Source organism: Peromyscus maniculatus, chromosome 15, assembly GCF_049852395.1.
Source record: "Peromyscus maniculatus bairdii isolate BWxNUB_F1_BW_parent chromosome 15, HU_Pman_BW_mat_3.1, whole genome shotgun sequence".
In the NCBI taxonomy this organism is placed as follows: Eukaryota; Metazoa; Chordata; class Mammalia; order Rodentia; family Cricetidae; genus Peromyscus; species Peromyscus maniculatus.
The window spans coordinates 77,737,546-77,761,255 of NC_134866.1; the positions used below are offsets into that span (position 1 = coordinate 77,737,546).

Genomic DNA, 23,710 nt, shown 5'->3' on the forward strand with positions numbered 1-23,710 from the left:
TCAGCAATATGGAATCAGATGGGAGAGCTTGCCTCTAGCAGTACTGAATACAGCCTGAATCAGACGAATCTTGTTGATAATGTGAAGAGAACAAATTCAAATCTTTAGTTTTATTCTCCAACAATTCAAGAATATGTCACCTAATATTCCCCAAACATCCATAACTTGATCTATACCATGTTTAATGAGAATTTCCTAGATACAATGATTAAAACTATCTCTATGTTTAAAAACTCCTCCCATAACATCTTAAATCTCACAAAAGACAAATCACCAAGAGGATTGACAATTTAAAAACCACCCCATCTATTTTACGCCCCTCCCCTGAAAGGTGTTCTATGAATTAGAAAACTCTATCTTTACATTATACATTTTGTGCCAAGTATTTCTCTTGGGGGAAGGAAGACACGAGGCTTTGTGTTGCTCAGGTTACCTCGACTATGTTATGCATATGAGGAAGCAGGCGATCCATCCGGACTTCAAGCAGCATCACAAGCGCCCGGCACACATTCTTCCTCACCTCCGCTTCCTCATCACCAGCCAGTGCAAAGAGGTTCTGGTGGAGAAGAAACATATTTTCACCCCAACTTTAAAATGCCCAATGTTTTAAAAAGGTTTATACTTAGTAGAAATGCTAAGGTAACAGAGTACCTGAAGACTGAATTAAAGCTTGACGTATAGCACTTGACAGCTGAAGGCCAGAATGGGATACCTGAGACTTTGTTCAAAAAAACCAAACCAAACAAACATCCCGCCAATCCCAGAACTGCCTCACAAACAAGTGATGATAAAACAAAACATAAACTGTGAAGTGGCAGCCACCAAAGACCACGACTGTGATATAAAGATTAAAAACAAAAACAAAGATCATTTTTTTTCCCTTTTGATTTTCTGAGACTGAATCTCTCTGTATATTGCTGGCTGTCTTGGAACTCTCAGAGATCCACCTGCCTCTGCCTCCCAAATGCTGGGATTAAAGGTGTGCACCATAACACCAGGTTAAAAAGCCATTTAAAAAAATCATTTCTTTTATTATGTGAATGTAGGGAGGGGAGTACCACAGATATCAAGAAGGTGTCATCCCTTGGAGCTGGAGTTATGGGTGGTTGTGAATCACCTGATGTGGGTGCTGGGAATTGAATTCAGGTCCTCTAGATGAGTGGTACATGTTGATAACCACTGAGCCACCTCTCCAGGCCTAAAATGCCATTCTTAATAAAAGACTACACTAAGTTATGGCTTTTGTGTGCAGTGTACATTCATGTGAGTGGTGGAGATAAGTACATGTGTGTACAGAAGTGTGTACGTGGAGGCCAAAGATATCCCACAGCCAATCTCCACGTTATTATTTTTCAAAAATTAGGCAAGATCACTTACTGAACCAGAAGCCTCACAGTTTTAGACTATGGCTGGACATCAAGCGTAAGGAATCTCCTGTCTCTAATGCACCCAGGGCTGGGTTACAGACATGCAGTGCCAGCCTGGCTTTTCTGTGCGTGCCTGGGATCTGAACTCAAGTCCTCGGGCCTGCACAGTACGCGCTTCCTAGACTGAGCCGTCTTCTCAGCTGCCCTTAATAGTTTTTAAATGATTTGTTTTTATTTTATGTTATAGACTGAGCCATCTTCTCAGCTGCTCAGGGGTCCTTAATAGTTTTTAAATGATTTGTTTTTATGTATGTGCACTGGTCTTTTGCCTACATGTGTGTCTGTTGGGTCCCCTGGAATTGAGTTACAGACAGTTGTGAGTGCCATGTGGGTGCTGGGAATTGAACCTGGGTCCTCTGGCAGAGCATCCAGTGCTCTCATTCACTAAGCAATTTCTCCAGCCCCTCAGTTGTACTTTAAAGTAAGGGAAAAAAAAATTTTAAAGTTTGAAGAATGGATTTCGGGGTGTGCAATTCCAGCACCAAAACTAAGGCAGAGATCCAAGGGCAGCCATGGTTACACAGTGATTTCCAGGCCAATCTAGGCTACAAAGTGAGATCCTGTCTCACAGAAGCAACCAACAAACCAATCAAACAAATAATGGAATTGTATCATTGGGGCCCAGGTGTTCACCCTCACTTGGAGCAGCAGAGGGAGCCGGTTAAAAAAACCTAACTCGAAACTGCTGCTGTTCAAAAGTCAACTACCAACTTAGTAGAAAGTGAACAGTAGTCAAGGTAGCCAATCTTATGTTTTTTCTCACAAATTCTTCTAGAATGTTAAGAGTGTATGTATAACCCTAAGATACTATTACTCATTTTCACAGATTATAAGTGAACATTAGTAGGGGTTAAAAAACTTTGAAGCAAGTAAACAGAAAATAGTAAGACTGGATGAAGTTAACAACCCAGATGACAAACTGGTTGTTAACAAAGAAGGGAGTTGAAACTGGCTTGCATAGAATCTTAGGTGCACATTGGTACTTTCTGACTATATCAACAAGTTTTTACTATAAGCACAAGCCAACCTGAAGATGAGAACGGAAGCTAGTGCCGTCTGGTTGGCCTGCAACCCCATCATTTGAGATAGAGGTAGGATGATCAGGAGTTCAAGGTCATCCTAGGCACTACACATACATACATACATACATACACACACACACACACACACACACACACACACACACACACACACACACACACGAGGGAGAGAGAGAGACAGGGAGAAGAGAGGGAGAGAGAGAGAAAAAGTAAAAGAAAGAGAGAAAAGACACACACACACAGCATTAAAAAATAAAAAACGAACAGGAAAGAAAAACTTGTTATTTATAGAAACTCCATGTAGGATTGAGACGAAAAAGGAATGAAGCTGTTCTACCTACATATTCAGTCACATCTCTAGGCTGTCCCCTACTTCATGCCACAACTGCAAAGAAGCTATTAAAAAAAATAAAATGACCCCCCCCCCTGCTGTGGGACGGTCTGTATGTCAAATTGCTCTGATTGGTCAATAAATAAAACACTGATTGGCCAGTGGCCAGGCAGGAAGTAGGTGGGACAAGGAGAGAGGAGAATTGTGGGAAGCAGAAGGCTGAGGCGGAGAGACACTGCAGCCGCCGCCATCACCAGCAGCATGTGAAGACGCTGGTAAGCCACCAGCCACGTGGCAAGGTATAGATTTATGGAAATGGATTAATTTAAGCTATAAGGACAGTTAGCAGGAAGCCTGCCACGGCCATACAGTTTGTAAGCAATATAAGTCTCTGTGTTTACTTGGTTGGGTCTGAGCGGCTGTGGGACTGGCGGGTGACAGAGATTTGTCCTGACTGTGGGCGAGGCAGGAAAACTCTAGCAACACCCCCCCTTCTTGCAATTTCCGTTTTTATAGTTGCTGTTATCAGGCAAGAGGTTCTGAAAAGGAACTGTACTGTTTATGGATCATGGCCAGATATTACGATCTTATTCTCTCTGCATTTATCCCACTATGATGGTACTTGGTATTTAAGAGTTAGTATTAATAGTTCTCTTGTTACCTCTACATTTACAAGGGAAGTCAATGTAAAAACACAAAGTCAGCCTAAATGGTCTGGGCACTGAAGACCCTAACTGTGCAATGGGCAGGCTGCAGTCAGGTCAACCATTACACAGCAGTTCCTCTAGTCTGTCGTCTGGGTTGTTGACTTCATCCAGTCTTTCTGTTTTGTTTACTTGCTTCAAATATTCCTCACAAGCTGGGAAAAACAATTTGCACATACAATTTGAATGGTACATTGAGGAAAGATTCTTTGTAGTCACGCTGGTAAACAGAACTACAGATGTCCCCCATGAGCAGCATTGCAGGCCCACTCCAATGTTCTATCACACAAAGGGTGCTTTTATTTCCAGCTAGGAAAAACTCATCACGTTGTGTCCAATTTTCACACCAGCAGCAATAATAACTACTTTCATATTGTGAATTACTAACTAGCTATATAATGAGCCCACAGCACCAGGGCAGTCCTTACGTGGGCAGTGATGAATCTTACCTCAATGAAGGAATCGATGTGCAGCATAAGGGCCTGAGTCCGACTGATGATGAACTGATTGACACAGGCAACAGCATGCGACCTAGAAAGCAAGCGTACAGTTAAGGCGGGCTCCCGCAGCCAGAGCTCTGACGTGCATCTCTGGAGATGTGCGGGATCACCAGAGACTGTCGATGACACGGTCAGTACAAACCAAAGCCGAGGAGCCATGGCAGCAGCACTCACAGCGATGGCACAACAGTCCCGGCACACAGCCACACACTTTCTGAACTGTTCTGCTTGACAGTATGTAAACCGCACTTACCCAAATACTACCTTTTTTTTACAGTGCAGTTTCTCTTCCACAGAACACAATACTTTTAAATTGAAGAAAAAGTAAAAGTGCTTGCTTTAGAAGCATCTGAGTATTTAGTAAGCACAGAGCAAACCTAAGCAAAGTAAAATGTATTTCAATTCCAAGTTCCATTTTGGAATGCATGTATAGTTTAAGCCAAGTAACATTTAGTCTTTCTTTAGTCCACACTTTGAGTAGCTAGAACTCTGCAATGAAGTGTCCATTATTTCAGTCACCACCTTCCCCAGCTGGCAGCTGGCCTCGCTGGGATCACTCTGCTCCTATCAGTGGCTGCTACACTACTGCAGTAAACACCTGTGTTCCTACGGGCTTCCAATGGCTAACTCTCCTTGTTGACAGTGATCACTCCTCATTGTCTTTTATAAGCTACATTTTAAATGACTGCAATTTGCTAAAAGTTCAAACTTTTGAAACAGACTAGAATCCAGTATGGCATTATGGTCATTAAACAAGGGCCCAAAAAACCAACTGACAGACACATGGACTTCACACCGGACAGGTGACATTCTTAAACCATTTGAGACAGTGTGTCACTGTATAGCCACAGTTGGCCTCAAACTCAAGAGATCTAGCTGCCTTTGGAAATCAAAGGTGTGTGCTAGTGTGAATGTGCTTGTGTGGTGGTTTGAACGAGAACGGTGCCCACAGGCTCACATAACTGAATGTAGTCACCAGGGAGTGGAATTGTTTGAAAGATTACAATATGATCACATTGAGTAAGGGAACCCAGACCCAGAAAGAAAAATGTGACATGCTCTCTCTCGTCAGAGGTTCCTGGCTCCCAATCTTCAGATGTGAGCACATATCCTAAAGTTACTGCAGAGACCAGGGAAGCAGAAAGCGACTGCTGCTGGGAACAACAGAAGGAGAGGGAGAGAACTAGAGACAAGGCAAGAAGGAGGTCAAGTAACACATTACAGGCCAGTGCTAGAGCCCTGGGCGGCTCCCAGAGGAGAAAGTCAGTCCCTGCTGCTGAAAACAGGATGCATTTCAGACACAGGGTCCAGAGGTCCCTGAGCTGGAACTGATCCATATACCGTCTTCTGAAGGACTAGCACCAGGCAAGCTTTCAAAGGAGGGAAGCCACCAACAGTTCTATTCAGCTATGACGCCTATCAACAACCAGCATGGCACAACAACTTTACTAAGGGTGCAGTAGTGGTCCACACCTTGGCAGTAACCAACAGCTCTTTAGTTGGACTTAAGACCTGGTCAACAAGATGGGAATCATGCCTGGTACTTACCAGAAACCCAGTCAAGTGCACCCAGGGCTAGTGAATTCACGGATCTTGAGAAAGAACCTATACCCACCACTTTACTAAGGCAGCATAAGCCCTACTATATTCTGAATATTTGTCCTTATACCCACAGGCAAATGCAGTCTTCACTCTCGTCAAGGAAAACTTCTCTTTTCAACAGACACAGACCATACAGAAAACCACAACCAATTAAAATGCAGAGCTGTGGAGCCCAGTCCCAAGGGATACATCAATAAACAACTCCTGTAACCTAAGGCTCAAGGAACTTTTTGGAAGAGGAGGTGGGGCAGAAAGGTTGTAAAAGCCAGAGAATTGGGGAGTTTGCTGATTGTGTCTCCTGGGAATATCAGAAGCTACACCTATAATGTCTCACCAACAAGACCGTAACAGTAATTAATTAAAAAAAAAAAAATAGAGGCCATGAAATTTCAAAGTCTGCAAGGAGGGATACATGGGAAGATTTAGAGGGAGAAAAAGGAAGGGAGAAATGATATGATCATACTATAACTTCAAAAAATAAAAGTAATTAGAAATGTGTGATAAAGCCAAACACAGCTCCAGTCACATGATGCCTATGGCAGACAGAGGGAAAGCACCTAAAGGAGTCCTACCCACAGGACAAGCGTCTTGCAAACCTCAAACCCAGTCACAGGCCCTAAGACCATGTCCTCTACGCCAGGACAGATTGGCAGTAGGAAGGAGTTTCCAATGGCTCAGAGGACTGAGGCCCAGTGGCGTCCTGAGAGGGATGCTACATCCTACTGTTTAAGAACTGAAGTGGGGGGGGGGGGGGAGGAGGGGACGACGAACCACGAACCTAAATTCAACCTGCTATCGCCCCAGAATGAGGGACAATCCTGGGAGTCAAATTTTAGAGAGCTGACAGTCAAATGCCGACAAGTCAAGGTAGCAGGTCTCAGTGCAGGCAGAGACGAATCCAGAGAAAGGCAATCTAACCCTTGGTGCCCTACCACTTTTGGAGCCAACTGTCTGTCATGGACTCAGAAGGCCAGAGCTCCAGAGGACTACCTACCACCCACAGCTCCACCCCACCAGCACGGTGAGTAATACTTAGCAGGACATGGAAGTAGGAAGGAGTTCCACTCGCACAGATCTCAGCACTAGGGTTGTTTCCCACACTCTCAGGAAGACAGGAGAACCACTCAGTGCAGTCTACAAAGCAAAGTGTGGCCAGCACAGGACCCTGGCACACAATGAAGTGAATGTACCAAAGTGAAGACACTCACACAAGCTTCAGACCAGAATAAACTGTAAGGAAGCCAAGAGCCCCTGTACAACTGACCTTCTCACAACCTGCACACCCCAGGCACGCCCCAATTTCCAAAGACTCAGTGAGACGCCACACCAGTGCGTCACTATTGCTCGTCCTTTGCTTTTCTGGACTTAGTAGTTTTACTTTTTCATATTTTTTACTACCTTTAATGTATTTGTTTAAGAATTTCCATCAACAACAGGCAATCCTTTTAATGCCTCTGCTTCTTTTCTAGTAAAATTTTGAATGTTTTAAAGACTTTAAAAATTCTCTGTATTATACAAATGGATGTTCTGCGTGCATATGTACCTGTACCATGTGTGTGCAGGCCTGCAGTAGTTGGAAAAGGGCATCAGAGCCTCTGAGACTGGAGTTGTGAGCCACCACAGAAGTGTTGTGAGCCAAACCTGGGTCCTCTGCCAGAGCGAGTGCTCTTAACTTCTGGTCCTGGGGACTTGACCCAGGGCCTCTGTAACAGTACATACAGCCTTTTAACTGCGGAGCCACCTCTCTACGCCCACTTCTTTTTCAATCATGGGCTTGTGTCTGTGTGTGGATGGGTATGTGAGGTGTCCTGGAAACCCGACTCAGGTCCTCTATAATATAGTGCAATCTCTTAACTGCTGAGCCATCTCTCCAACACCAGTGAGTTTATCTTCGTAAATTCTGTATGCAAGAGAAGACTTCTGGCATACCCCTGGCTGTCCTGGAACTCTCTATGTAGAGCAGCTGGCCTCGAACTCAAAGATTCACCTGCCTCTGCCTCTTTGGACGCTGGAATTAAAGGCATGTGCTGCCACACTCAGTTTCTTTTTGTAGTTTTGAAAGAGCTTTTGTTTTCTTTTATTCCCCTTCTTACTTTCATCTTTCTTGTCCACATATTTTCTCATTACTGGAGAATCCTCCTCCTTTTTTAACTGCCTGTTCTTTTCTCTCCCCCTTCACAATCTCCATGCTCTTCTCTCTTCCTTCTGTCTACTTACTCACCTTCCCCAGTCCTCGCCTCCTCCATCTGATGCCCTGACCATTTCCACGCTTATGCTAGTTCTTTATTTTCAAGAAACGCATACTACATTAATGAGTTTCCTATTTCCATGCCTTTCATACAGCACTCAGGAGGCAGAGACAGGTGGATCTCTGTGAGTTCGAGGTCAGCTTGGTCTTCACAGTAAGTTCTAGGACAGCCAGGACTACACAGTGAAACCCTGTCTGGAAAAAAATAAACAAACAAGAAAACCACCACCACAAAACCCAGCTTATTTGCTTCTCACTAAATGGAACTAGAAATTGATTGAGTCCACCAAAGTAAGCTACCTCCTAACAAGATCCCTAAATGAAACGGGGAGAAGTATCTAAACCAAGAGTCGCACACATTGCAACACAGAGACACAAGAAACGTGGAAGGGCAAGGCAACAAGACTCCCTCAAAGACCCTGCCTCCACTAATGAATTTAGACTGAGTGGGCGGGAAGCCAGATGACCTCAAAGTTAAATAGCAAAAAAATGATCAATGTCCTCAACAAGGGTCTAAACACGCGGGTGATGTAAGGAAGAAATCAAAGCAGCATCTAGAGGAGAGCCAGCAGCAGAAGAGGAAGTAAGCAAGTCTCAGCCATACGGCTAAAGAGGCAAAATCAAAGAGAAATTCAGTAAGTCAACCGAGATTTTGAAAATGAAAGCTTCATATAAACTAAATTAAAAAGAAAAGTAGGAAGTATTACCAAAAGACTCAGCAAAGCAGAAGAAAGAATATCAGGTATGTAGGACAAGGGTCAAGGAGAGGCCAGGAGCACTGGCTGCTCTCCCAGAGACCCGGACTTCTTCCCAGCTGTGTATGGCTCCAGGTCCGGGAGCCAAGACCTCCTGGCCTCCACAGGCACTGCATGCATACGGTACACAGACATACATGCAGGCAAAACACTCAGGCACGTAAAATAAAAATAAATCTTATTTAAAATAAGAAAGAAAAAAAGACAAGGTCAAGGAAACACTACACTCACACAGAAAAGTTTTTTTTAAAGGAAAACAAAAAACCAAAAACAAACTAAGCATGACTACAATGTTCAAGAACCCCAAAATACGACCAAGAAACCAAACCCAAAAATTTACAGGAGAGAACCCGATCAATAAAATCATAGCAGAAAAAAAAACCTTAAACCTAGAAACAGACATCCAAACAGAAAAGGCACTTACAATGCTCGCATTAACACCAATAACTTGTTCACACAACACACGCTGGTCCAGGTGTTGGCACAAAACAAGGAAGCAGCGGGGAAGTTCTCAGGAAAGCCACCACCTTACTAACACTTCCGACTCCCAGACCCACAGGACAGCGGACAGTCACACAACCCCAAACACGGCAGTGCTGGGGGCCTCACAGCACCTGATCTCAGTCACACGAGAATCACAGAAACACATCCACACCCACAGAACACAGCACAGGCCTGGAAATCAGCTCGCTTGTCTGTGGCGACCCAAGGTCCCCAAACACACACTGTAACCTGGGTATCTGCACACTAACAACCAACTAGACAGACCCACACCTTATGTTAAAACAAAAAACAACAACAACAACAAAAAAAAAAACAAAAAAAAAAGGATCAAAGTCCTTAATGTAAAACCTGCAAACTGAAACTTCTAGAGGAACACAGCACAGAGAGGAAGGAGAAAATCTCTGACAACTACACAAAAGTCAGTGTGCAGAATCTATGAAGAACTCACAAAATTAAATAACAATAAAAAACCCATCACTAAATGGGATAATGAACTGAATAGAAAGTTCTCAGAGAAATATAAAATGATCAGTATGTGAAAGTGTTCCACATCTTTAGGCATTACTTTACTGAAATGTAAGTTAAAAGTCCACTGAGATTTCATCTTATACCCATAGGAATGGCTATTAAAAAAAAAAAAAGATCTAACAAATGCAGGCAAGGATACTGAGAAAGAGGAACTGCTTTTGCTGATGATGGGAACAGCAACCATGGAAATCAGCACAGTTTCCTCAAACAACTAAAAATAAAACTACCATATAAGCTAGCTGTACCATTCCTGGGTACACACACACACACACACACACACACACACACACACACACACACACACACACACACACACACACACACAAAAGATTTTAAGTCAAATACTTTCATATCCATGTTCATTGATGCAAACAAACAAACAAATGAAAAAGAGTAGAGAACTAGTTAAAACTATGTAAGATGTTGTAAGTACGATACATAAAGATAACACAAATATTTAGAAAGATGATTTTTGAAACAACTAAAATACATAATTGACAAGTTCATTTACCCAAAAAATACATAAGAAAGCAAACAGTTTGAAAACAATTTGAAGTGGCTAATAATAAAGATTCACCAAAGGAACATTTCTCTGCTGCTGAATTCTACCTAAAATTTTAATCAAATGAACATGGACAAAACTAAGTGAAGAAATACTTCTATGGGTTTCTCCTTGTTTTCTGGGACAGGTGAGTCAGTGGTGCCTGCTGCCAAGCCTGACAATCTGAGTTTGATCCTCAGGAACCACACGGTAGAAAGGGAACCAAATGCAGTCAAGTGTAAGCACAGTATATATATATATATATATATATATATATATATATATATAAAATAAATAATTAATAAAAAAATTTAATTAAGATTGTTAATTAAACTGGCCAGGCGTGGTGGCACACACCTTTAATCCCAGTCAGGAGGCAGAGGCAGGTAGATCTCTTTGAGTTCTAGCCAGCCTGGTCTAAACATGGAGCTCCAGGTCAGTCAAAGCTGTGCAGAGCAAATATAAACAGATTTCTAGAAGTGAGGCATATAAATAAGCACTCCAATCACCTGGCGACAGTGTTAACAGGGAAGAGTCCGTAGAGGATAAACCCTACCTAGTAAACACGCATGGAGGGTGACTTTTTTTTTTTTTTTTTAACTGTCCATATAATTGTTAATTGTTTATTGAGGTAACCCACTCCTTAGCCCACATATTCATGTTTCATAGTTCAGGAACACAGGTCAGCAATGAACTTCTATCGAGTGCAATCCAAATATTCTGTACATTCTGAAGTCACTTTGCACTCTGGAAGATACCAGCCCTCCTCATCTCTTCAAAGTCCTTCATGGAGTCATAATGCCTGTAGAAATCTGCATATGCCTTCTTTCCAGGTTTAGCCACACCAAACTTATAGGAAGCGGCAACTCCCAGGGCTATCACGAACGCGCCAACAATGTGAACCCACAGGCGCTTGGCCAGAAGACCACGCATCTGAGGTTTCCGCAACGTACCGGAACTCATGGTGGCGGATGTCCTCTACACCAATGTCCTTTCTGGTCCTTGCAGAAATCAGAGGGTGACATCTATTTCTACAGGGGCACTTCCTGTGACACTACCCCACAAACAGCTACTGAAAAGTTTCCACCAAGCACAACACAAACCAATACAGTGCAAGATGAAAAAGTGCCTGAAGTGAAACTGAGCTGTACAATAGAAGTTAATCAATAAATTCATGTCTGGTCACACAGCTGAAGTCAGTCCGTGGGATGGAATACTGAGGCCCAACTAACAGCTATAGTCGGCACTGATGTCCACTGCCCTTGAGTGATCCATTATTTCTAGGCAATGATCCTACTTACATGCCAATACATCTGTTCATTCTATGGAAATACAAGGAGCATTAACAACAACAATCTGAAGGAACTGACAGCAGAAACAGCAACATCTTCCAAAGTAACAAGTTAGGGAAGTCAACCACCCACCCACAAAGAAAGTTTAACAGCTCAGGGAAATACAGGAGACGTCACATACTTCCATCAATACACTGCACTTCTAACTTGCTGGGGAACGGATGGCATCGGCTTTCTCAAGGCTAATTCATCTTGTATGGTATTTGACCTCCACATGGTGGTGTCATCTTAGAAACTGCGATGGCCGAGGTGAAGAAAGGGCCCCAGTCTAACCCAGGAGCCTCCAGGGAGGCCTGCTGTGCCAGTTCAGGGCAGAGGGAAAGGTTCTGGTGCTGTGCTGAAATGACTCTAATTAGATGTAAATAAAGCCTTTAAAATAACATAGTTAACAACTCCATGAAAGCAGGTTTTCATTACAATTTAGTCGGTTAACCTATCACAGGATGAGAAGTAAAAGGAGAGGACAGAACTGAACTTGGAAACAGGAGCAGGCAAGGAGGAGGATATCTTGGTGAAAAGTTCAAAGAACATCAGCTAACCCTGTTCACCTCGATGGCCATGGGCACGTCAATGCGTCACTACAAGAACTGTAATTATCCAGCTATAGATGAAGGTATCTGGATGTGACAAGGCAGAAAACTTAAAAAACAATTTTCCCAAACTACATTTGGTCTTAAATGGTCTGTCAGGCTTGTATCAGCTTATACACAAACATGCTATATACACACCTTATTTTGGGACTACTGTGCTTGAAAAACTGTAAAAATTTGGGGATCATGATGTTGAGAGGGCGATCTAAAACATCACTGTCTAAGATCTCCGCAGAGTCTTCACATATCTTCTGGAGGGCACCAAAGGCTCCCTGTGGAAGACATTTGTAATATTAGAATTCATGGAAAACAACCACAAATGGAAGATGAGGTAGTACCTTCTCTGCGATCCTAGCATTTGAGAGGTGGAGACAGGAAGAGCACTGGTTTGAAACCAGGCTAGACGATACAAAACCCCACCTCAAAGAAAGACTGGAACAAAGCAAAACAAGCAAAGATGTGTGGACTACCAACTAATTTAGACAAATTTATGTTCTTAGACCACAAGCTTTACAAAACTTTAAAACAAATTAATTCAGAGTATCAAAATATCACCATAATGATACATTTAAATCTTAGCATTAAGTAAATAAAAATTGGAAAATATTTTTGGTTAGCTGGAATGTAATAAATAGCATCTGAAATATCTAATTCCATTGAAATATTTTTATCAATTTTAAGTCCATATTAAAATTATCTTATTAAATGCTAAAATAAATTCTCATAGAAATGTATTTAACCACTGTAACATGCATTCATTTTGAATATATCTTACCAATAACTTTTAAAACGATCATATGCAAGCCATACACTGGGACCCTGGCAACATAATATAGTAACAGAACAGGAGATTCAATTTGACTATTTCCCCCGATCATTTTTCTTATCAAGAGGATAATGCAGAGTTCTTGCACATGCTATAATGTACTAAGGAGGTCAATTAATTACTCCTTCTGCTTTCATCACCAACAACTTGACACATGGCTGCAGTACGCTTGGTTTATGGAAGTGCTAACAAAAGGTACAGTGTCTGTGGTACTTGGAATGTAACTGGCCCCATAATCTCATAGGGAGTGGCACTATTAGGAGGTGTGGCTTTGTTGGAGTGGGTGTGGCCTTGTTAGAGGAAGTGTGTCACCATGGGGGCAGGCTTTGAGTTTCCTATGCTCAGGACACCGCCCAGTGTCTCAGTCCACTTCCTGCTGCCAGCATGACGTAACACTCTCAGCTCCAGCACCATGTCTGCCTTCACACTGCCAAGTCCCACCATGATGACAATGGACTGAACCTCTGAAACTGTAAGCCAGCCACCCCAATTAAGTGTTTCCTTTATAAGAGTTGCCGTGGCCGGGCGGTGGTGGCGCACGCCTTTAATCCCAGCACTCGGGAGGCAGAGCCAGGTGGATCTCTGTGAGTTCGAGGCCAGCCTGGTCTACCAAGTGAGTTCCAGGAAAGGCGCAAAGCTACACAGAGAAACCCTGTCTCGAAAAACCAAAAAAAAAAAGAGTTGCCGTGGTCATGGTGTCTCTTCACAGCAATAACACTAAGAGAGTCTTTTAAGGTAATTGCTCTAAAATTCTTCTTAGAATTTATAATGTCTCAAAAATTAAAATTTGAAATTCAAACTTAAAATTTTATCAAAAACAAAATAAAATCAATCTTATGTATTAGCTACTATAGGTTTTAGCTATGTTAAAATAGCTATATTTGAATATTCAGGTTTTACAAACAAGCTGTATTTCTAAAAGCCAATGATTGAAGTCAAATGTACACTTGTTTCCTGTTGTGGCAATCAATAAAATTTTCAACTAACTGGCTACCAAAATAATAAAAGAATAATATATTTTTTTGGAGGTGGGGTGGATTTCTCTGTGTAGCCCTGGCTGGCCTTGGGAGATCCACCTGCTTCTGCCTCCCAAGTGCTGGGATTAAAAGGCGTGCACCACTACCATCACCAGACAGAAGAATAAATTTTCAAAAAAGACAAAAACAACAAACCAACAAATTTCATTAAGAGCAAACATTTAGGAATTATTGTGTGATGATCTAGAAAGCCTACATCTTTAGCACATCATCTTACAATTTTACAGTTTACACTCTGTCAGAGTGTTCCCAGGGTTTCAGCACACCAAGATAAAAAAAAAAAAAAAGATGTATTTATTTATTATGTACACAGAGTGCCTGCAGGCCAGAAGAGGGCGCCACATCTCATTACAGATGGCTGTGAGCCACCATGTGGTTGCTGGGAATTGAACTCAGGACCTTTGGAAGATCAGTCAGTGCTCTTAATCTCTGAGCCATCTCTCCAGCCTGAGACGGTATATTTTTAAGAGTGACTTAAGAGACTACTCTCTCAAGTTCCCCTTTCTTCTCTCCAGGGTCACTCCCATTTGAGACAGACCAGGCTAGTCATAAAACCACCTGACACCATCTTGTTCATTTACACCTCCAAGACGTGTGCCATTGAAGCATCTAGAATGGGTTTCTGCCCACGTGGCAGTACACAGCTTTCATCCTATCACTCAGAAGCAAAGGTAGATGGATCTCTAGGAGTTCTAGGCCACCCAGAGCTATACTGTCTCAAATACATAAGTAAATTCTGCTTGCTATAAATCAAATATCACAGTGCTCATCGACACTGAGAGACTATAAGAAAGGAATTGCACCTGGGCACAGTGGCTCATGTCTGCAATCCTAGCCTTCGGAAGGTAGGAGGACCAGAAGAGTTCAAGGTCACAATGAGACTGTCTCAAAACACAAATCCAAACATATTCTTCATTATCCCAAACGTAAGTTTTACAATGACAACATATAAATAATTAAAACAGTAACAACAACACACACACAATGCAAAACCTAAGAAACTAAAACATAAAATCAAGAGATTAGAATTAACATATAATTAAAACATGTTTGTGGCAGGCTGGAGCGAAGGCTGAGCTGTTAAAGGCGAGGCTCCCAACTGAACTATAAAACTGTCTGTGCCTTTTATGGATGTCATTAGAGAAACTCAGAACAATTTACAGTCTGGTAGTGCGGTAAACTTTGGGCAGGAGCGAGGCTTACCAGGAAGGTAAGAATGTCTGTCACTCTTGCAGAGGACCCAGGCTTGTTTGTTAGCGCCCACACAGTAGTTCAAAACCACTAGCAACCCGTTTTGGGGGAATCTGATGACTTTTTCTGACCTTGAGAGCACGAGGCACACATGCAGCACACATTCATACATGCAGGCAAAACACTCCCACCCATAAAATTAAAAAGTAAAATTCAAATTTAAAAAATTGATTAAATGTGAAAACAGCTGCTAACCACATGCATATAACATTTAAGAATAACTTTAGAGAGACAAAGCATTTCCTTACAGGAAACAGTGAAGATTTTTGTCATATTATTTCCAGAAAACCAGTAAAAGGTAACAAATAGCCAGGTGGCAGTGGCGCACACCTTTAACCCCAGCACTCGGGAGGCAGAGGCAGGTAGATGTCTGTGAGTTCGAGGCCAGCCTGGTCTACAGAGCGAGATCCAGGACAACCAGGGCTACACAGAGAAAACCTGTCTCGAAAAACAAACAAAACAAAACAAACCCCCAAAAGGTAACAAATACAAAATACAAAGCTAACTGTAGGCTTCTGAGTTGTGACGCAGTCTATTTCAGAAGTGTTTCCTGAAGGCTCACACGTGGTATGGAAAGACAGACTGAAGAGGCAAGCAGGGTTACCTCACAGGTGTTGTAATCCTCAGAATCCAGCAGGCTGCAGAGCTTCGGTAAGAGATCAGGCCAATTCTGCAGTTCTCCCTTGGAGGCTATGGTTGTAATTAAAATACCTAGAAAGACGGCACACAATCATTAAAATGAAGTAGCTTCCGAAGACGTTTTCTTGACCAGCTTCTTCACAAATCCTTTAGAGAAACAGGAGAGGAGGAAGAAATGACAGCTGGGGTGCGGTGGGCACATGCCTGCACTACAGCCAGGAGAGTGAAGGAAGGCAAGTCCCATCGCAACGTCAAGTTAAACAATGTAAGCCTCAAGTTGCAAGAAATCTTTAATTAAAATGTTTACTAAGTTCTTAATACAGTATAATACTGTACTGGGTGACAAGAAATCTAAAATTAGCCAACAGTCCTTGCCCTCAGGAGGCTCGGTCATTTGGCAATGGGCAAGACTGGATGGGCACAGCACCGAGTTCTGCAGCTCAGGCATCCTAAGGGAAGCTGGAGATGCTGACTACCATCTTACAGTCCACAGAAGAGCTCTACCCCAAATACTACCTAGCCGAAAATGTCAAGAGTTGAGGTTAGAAACTGCTTGTCTTGATAAAACTCCTATACACTGATAATGTAGTATGCCATTATACATACCTCAAGAATTCTCTGTCAAGGGGATGAGTGAAGATCTGGTCTTCAATTCTTAGAAATGCCTTTCAGATAAACTATTTTACTTACAAAACATGTTCCCAAAAGTACTTTAAATCTTTTCTCATGTGAACTAAGATTAACTAATTTAAGAAATAATAAAAAATTTTCCCAGATTTCTTGGAAACCGATGTTTTACAACATGCTCATATTTATTTTCCTGAAGCAAAAAACTTGAGAAAACAAACAAACAAACAAACAAGGAAATCCCAATTCTAGGCAATGCTTCATGGGAAGGCTGACAATTAAGTGATTGTAACACTGTGTTCCGCCCAGTAACTTCTCTCTTCAAGTCCCTCCTGCTCTTCTGCTACCTTTATTCTCCAACAAAACAGGAGGAGAATGGAGGAAGGTTTTTCCCTTTTTATTAAAGTTGTTCTTTACAATTCATACACCCTAGTTACTGGCACCCTCACCCTCTTATTGCTCATTCTCCTCAACACCCTCTTTCTTCCTACAATTTCTTCTCCACATTCAGGTCTTTGTTTTGCGATCCATCCTTTGAGATTATTCACTGGAGCTTGGTGGATTCTCCAGCGTGCACACCAATGAGGACAATGACTACGCCTCTCCCAGAGTCCTTCAGAAGCCAGCAGGTAGTAGGACCTCATGAACCCCTTCCTCCTCCACCCAAGACCCCAAGACGAACTGTTCACAGGGCCAGTCTAGTGCAGTCCCAGGACAGGTGAATTCGATGTCCATCTATGCCCAGAAGATGGCATTTCAAAGCCCTTCTCACTAGCTTCCAGTGCTTACATTCTTCCTACCTGCTTCTTCTGTGATGTTTCCTGAACTCTTAGAGAGGGTGGCAGAGCTGTGTTATTTGGGCTGAGCACTGAACTATCTCTCATCCTCATCCTCAGCACCACGAGCACTGTAAATCTCTGCGTGTTTTTAAGCTTTTGTTTTGCTGTCTTGTAGAGCCACTGGCCTTTTATTTTTAATTAATAACACAAAGCAGATAATTTAACTGGCTAATCTATTTCAAGTTGATAGCTTTATGTAGTTAATGTTTCAGATTTTTAAATTATTGAAATTTTTTAGCCAGGTGTGGCCCACACTTTCAATCTCAGCAGTCAGGGGGCAAAAATAAGGAGCTCTAGTGAGTTAGTTCCATGCCAGCCAGAGGTGGAGTGAGACTACCTCAGAACACTCAGATTTCATAACAATGTGAATTCTAGTAAGGGTTGCCCAACTGACAAAACGTTATGTAAACATTCCAAAACCCCAAGAATATTTAAGCTGTGAAAGTAAAGAAATACAATGAACTAAATTAAACGCACTCATTACCATTTCTGCCATAGTCTTTAACACATGCCAATCATTGCCTAGGCCATTCTACCCACACCCACCTTTGAACTCAATTACTTTATCATATTCTAGACATCACTTGGAAACATACTGCAGTTACACCTGAAGTTAGATGAAAAAACTGTTGATTGCACCAAAAAACTTCAATGGCCTTTCACAATCTGAATACCAAAGTACATAATAAAAACTAGACCTAAAACCCAAGAACCAGACATACTTTATGAAATGATATCAAGAAATACAGATTAACAGACAACAGTATTTCTATTTTGAAATAAGAAAACAAAAGGTAATATTTAATTAATTCTAAGCTTGACAAGGCTCAGGGCAGTGTGTGGCTATCGAATCTAAGGCCATGGGTTCAATTCCTAGAACCTCAGGGGATCAATCCTAAAATAAACCCTGGTCCCAAACACTGTCAAAAGCTGTTGGCAAAGGAAATCCAGTCTTCACTCACTGAAAGGCAACTCTTCTGCCCCAGTACTTCCAACCTTCCAAGGTTAGTATACCAAATTCTACAGTCTGGACTACATACTAAAGGCAGGGTTATGATACGACAGCTTAGGGAACCAACAATCTCACACTGAATTTCTGGATCTCACCCTTCCAACTAACCTGCTTTTCTTCTGAAATCCCATTTTACTACATGTATGTGGATTTCCTTCCGTGGTTTTACATAGAAATCACCACACGCTCCACTCTTTTTAACCACCGCCAAGAGCTGGTGATGCCTTAAGAATACACAAGCACATGAGAATGACCTACAGAGCCTTAGTCTGTACCCCAAATTACAAATGGACCATACTCCTTAAACTGAAGTCAGAATAGTGGTACTCTCTAACACGGAAATGCCTGGTGAGAGTTAAGAGCCTCACAAACACAAACAGTACTCCTCAAACTTAAAAGACAAACTATAAAACTAAGGGTCCCCTCTGAGAACAAGAAACACTAAATGAGTCTATTTCACAGATGTTCATTTAAACAACCTGCTCCATCAACAGCATTCTGCTTACACTCATGGCAGGCGACAGTGGAGGTTTCTATGAAGTACTCGCAGCTGCCACTTCTATGGTGAGCCGCCGACATGTGTACAGACTGAACGGTCAGTGGTGTGCTCCCAAAGTGACTCATGCCAGCTATTAGCATTATTTTAATTTACTACTACATAAAAGGTTTTTCAATCGCTGAAACCAAGCTGAACACTGAAAAGACTTAAAAAGCAAAGAAACCAAACCCTGCTGCTGGAGCAGACACAAAGGCGGCCAGTAAAACTAGAGTTCAATAGTAAAACTTTAGAATCCTATACTTGCTATGAAACAAGACTTTCTGTCCCTGTAGAGCGACACTAGAAATGACCCAAGGAATTGCAGACAACAGGGATGTCAGTGCACATAACCTGCATAAACGGCAGCATCCCAATTCCAGCCCTGATACCCCACTCTAACCAACTGATTCACCAACACCACCGGCCTTGGCTTCCCGGGGTTGCAGAGCTTTGACTGCAATGGTGAACATGACATAAGGATTTAAAACATATAAAAAAAAATTCCTGCACAAAGAGCATCCCATTCCTAAAAGTAACCCCGTCCCAAAACGGATACAAACTTTCTGTAACAGAACTTACCAACAGTGGCTCTGATCAGAGGAGAGGAGTCACCAATATTATTTAGACATTCACTTTTGATAAAGTCCGTTACACCGTTTGGGAAGTTCTGGAAATGAGCTTTCACATTGTTCTTCAAGATCAGACCGCTCAGTGATCTTGTGGGCTCATCTGTAAGGAGCAGCAACAGTACTGAGTTCTAAAAGAATCCTTATTGCAAAATGTACAATAGCAATCACTTTAAAAGCCTTTATAGTCAAGGATTGATTCCAACATTCCAACTTCTTTTCGTTATAGTTTGTTTTAAAAATCACAAATTGTCAAAAATCAGCTCTATAATTTATGGTTCAGGGTTTCTCAACTTTGGCCCGACTGACATTTTCAGAGTAATTCTTTGGAGTAGGGCACTGTTTAGTCCATTTTAAGATGCTTAGTGGCATTACTGCAATGTCACAGATGTCACTATTCAGGCATGGCAATCTGAAATGTTTCAGATAACGCTAAAAGTCTCCTTGAAAGAAAACTGCTCCTGGGAATCTCAAAAATTCTTCCACGTTGTGGGAGAAGTGGGGAGGGAGCAAATATATATGATACATAGGATCACTTCCACACAACACGACTGCTATGCTTTTTACCTGTCTATTTGGGAGGAAACAGTAAAGCAAAAATCTTCCAAACCATTTAAAATAAACTGACTTTCAAAAACGTTCAAGATAGAGTAAGAGAGACAGCTCAGCCGTTCGAGGCTCATACTTCTCTTCATTTACTGCTAGTGCTAACAGATGATACCAGGCTACCTACCCTCTTCTAAAAACTCACAAAGCACCCACACTAGCACAAGCATTACTATATTCAATTCTTTTTTGGTTTTTCGAGACAGGGTTTCTCTGTGTAGCTTTTGCCTTTCTTTGGAGACCAGGCTGGCCTCGAACTCACACAGATCCGCCTGGCTCTGCCTCCCGAGTGCTGGGATTAAAGGCATGCACCACCACTGCCTGGCCTGTATTCAATTCTTACATCCTTTCAAGGTAGGTAATAACCCAACACACAGTTAAAAAATTAGAACCTGAGTCAAAAAAGACTTAACATGGGCAAAGTGTGATAAAACATGCCTTTATTTCAAAGCAATGGTTTTGGTTTTTTGTTGTTGTTGTTGTTGTTGTTGTTTGTCTTTTTCAAGACAGGGTTTCTCTGTGTAGTTTTGGTGCCTATCCTGGATCTTGCTTTGTAGCCCAGGCTGGCCTCGAACTCACAGAGATCTGCCTGCCCCAGCAGGTTTTGTTTTATCTCGTTATTATTTCAGACTTTTAAATTATCTGAGCCTGGCAGTGGTGGTACATGCCTTTAATCCCAGCACTTGGAAACAGAAGCAGGATCTCTAAGTTTCCAACCAGGTCTACAAAGCGAGTTCCAGCTGGGCGGTGGCGGCGCAAGCCTTCAATCCCAGCACTCGGGAGGCAGAGGCAGGCGGATCTCTGTGAGTTCGAGGCCCGCCTGGGCTACAGAGCAAGATCCAGGAAAAGGTGAAAAGCTACACAGAGAAACCCTGTCTCAAAAACCAAAAAAAAAAAAAAAAAAAAAAAAGGTACTCGTCACATAGGACGGCTCACAAGCACTTGTAACTCCATCTCCAGGGGACCTATCGAGGCACCCACACATACACAGCGTACACTGACCCAGCCAGCCAGGAACACACACAAATAAGAAAAAGGGTAAAGCCCACATTAAAATGCTACTGCGGCACAACTGCTTGACTCCCATCACTCACTGTTCTGGTCAGGGTGCACCCCAATCCTGACTAGGAAAATCTTCAGGACTAAAGCAGTTCCCTGGCACACATCCTATTCACGTCACCACAGCTGCATGAACTAAGAGCACTCTGGCAACGCCTAAAAACACCTTTCTATTTCTAGTTAGCATGCACTTCAGTGAGCGACTTAAAACATTAAATCCTAAGTTTAAAACTTCACTGAACATCATCTTTGTCTAGAGTTGGATCCAGTTTCAAAAAGAAAAGGTAATATAAAATAAATGAACAGATATCTAACTTTCTCAAGGAAAATACCACAGCTGAATAATTTAGTAATAATTAGTTTAAGTGGTATCTATTTACTCATAGGAAATATATTGTTTTTTACATTAAGTATGACAAGATGGAGAGTTTTAATAAACCATAAGGCAAAACCACTTAAAGTATACTTCCTGGGTCCAAATTCCATTTAAAAAGCTACCAATGAATTGCTTCCAACCCTTTAAAATAGGACTTTACAGCATCAGGCCTTGATTTGCTCATCTGTAAAGTAAAGAAATAGACTAGCTCATCTCCAAGGCCTCTTCTGAACCTAAACATCTTACTCAGGTCAGGTAACACCATAGAGGCAGAGGCACCTCTTCTGAGTTCGAGGCCAGCCTGATCTACACAGTGAGTTCCAGGCAAGCCAGGGCTACAGAGTGAGACCCTACCTCTACAACAAATAATTTAAAAGAAAGCTCAACAAACAAAAATTTTATTTAATGATTCAACAACAAAATTACTAAATAATGGAGCTGGAGAGATGGCAGTTAAGAGCACTTGCTGCTCCTTAAGAGGACCTGTGCTCATTTCCCAGCACCCCATGGGGGCTCACAACCATCTGTAACTACAGTTTCGGGGGATTCTGATCTCTAGAAGCACCACATGCATGTGGTATACCTACATACATGCAGGCAAAACACTCCATACATAAAAATAAATCTTTTAAAGAGTAAGCATTTTCTGCCGGTAGTATTTGCTGGAGGAGGCGGAGCCAGGAGGCCAGCCTGGGCTACACATTAAAAAAAAGAGTAAGCATTTTCATTGAAAGACAAAGTCATGTTCCTTCTCTAAAGTGGATGGCCATAATGCCAGTAGAGGTTAGCTGGCTTCCTTAGAAAAGGTAGGTATAGCATTCTTCTGGGCTGAAAGGAGATAAATTTACCAGTGGCATAAGAAGAAATAAAAAAAGTATTCTTTACACAAATACAAAACTCCCACTATATCCTTTGAAGAGAGTGCCTAAGAAATAGCCAAAATAAACTTTAGATTAAAAAAAAAATGTGAATATCTTGTGGGTTTATAATTTAATAGGTCTATGTATGTGTGTGTGTGTTGGGGGGGTTAGCTGTCTCTAAAATTTAATTTCTTCCCGTTATTTGAATTATGTATTTTCTTAAAAGTATCTTTGCATGCCAAGAAATTCTTAACAAATAAAAAAAAGTAATACTACAACAACTCATTTGTGATTAGAGTAAGAAAGGATAGAGGACAGAGCACAAACAGGTTAAATTCTTAAAATAAAATTATTACAGAGCAGAATCTCATTTATAAATATTTTAGCTCTTTAAAAAAAGTGTGTTTTACGCCAGGCGGTGGTGGCGCACACCTTTAATCCCAACACTCGGGAGGCAGAGCCAGGCGGATCTCTGTGAGTTTGAGGCCAGCCTGGGCTACCAAGTGAGTTCCAGGAAAAGCACAAAGCTACACAGAGAAACCCTGTCTCGAAAAACCAAACAACATCAACAACAACAAAAAAGTATGTTTTAGCCAGGCGAAGCACATCTTTAATCCCAGGACTTAGGAGGCAGAGGCAGATGAATCTGAGTTCGAGGCCAGCCTGGTCTACAGAGTTCCAGAACAGCCAGGGCTACACAGAGAAACCCTGCACTGAGGGGGGTGGGAGGGGGTAGGTGGGGGTTGCTGCTCTACAAATGAACTACACCTCTACACCTGTAGCCAAGTGGTTACTGATCACAAACTGACTTTTCTATACTAAGAAAAAAAGTATATTCCCAAGTATTTACCAAAGCAGAATAGTAATCACTGATTTTAAAAATTAACTAAAGCAATTTCTAGTTTAAAACCTAGATTTAGTTTTAACTTTTTTACTATGTCCCTCAATCACAAAAGCCACTAAAGTAACTAGGAAATCTGAGAACAAATCAAAAGAATCACTAGAGTGTGAATGAGTTATCAAATCTTTACTTCCGTAACGGGCTAGAAACCAGAGCTGAGATCTTATAGGATCTGGGTGTCCATCAGGCATTTCCAGCTGAAAGAAGCAGGACAGGCTAACTGCCTTAGTGTTGGAGTCCAACAGCTTCCTCTACACCCCAAGCACTGTTTTGACTATGGCTTCTGAAACACCCACTGCCAAACAAGCGACAGCGCCCTCACTTAGAGGCCAGAAAACGGTCAATACTTATCTAGGTGTCTGCAGTGTTCCAGGAAGGGACATTCAACACT

General features: G+C 41.9%; 1 protein-coding gene and 1 pseudogene across 3 annotated transcripts in view; both read right to left on the minus strand.

Annotated features, from left to right (window-relative positions):
• Tnpo1 (transportin 1) overlaps positions 1 to 23,710 on the minus strand; it is an 85,228-nt gene that overhangs the window by 25,555 nt on the left and 35,963 nt on the right. For all 3 annotated transcript variants that reach the window (XR_013044830.1, XM_076552115.1, XM_076552116.1), the window contains exons 4-8: positions 19,471 to 19,620; positions 15,841 to 15,947; positions 12,261 to 12,394; positions 3,952 to 4,033; positions 434 to 556 (exon numbers count right to left, since the gene is read on the minus strand). Coding sequence is in view for 2 of the 3 variants with exons in the window: in XM_076552115.1 (XP_076408230.1) it covers positions 434 to 556; positions 3,952 to 4,033; positions 12,261 to 12,394; positions 15,841 to 15,947; positions 19,471 to 19,620 (596 nt within the window). In the remaining variant the exon portion in view is untranslated. The remainder of the gene's footprint in view (positions 1 to 433; positions 557 to 3,951; positions 4,034 to 12,260; positions 12,395 to 15,840; positions 15,948 to 19,470; positions 19,621 to 23,710) is intronic.
• LOC102915700 (cytochrome c oxidase subunit 6C-2 pseudogene) lies at positions 10,784 to 11,202 on the minus strand (annotated as a pseudogene).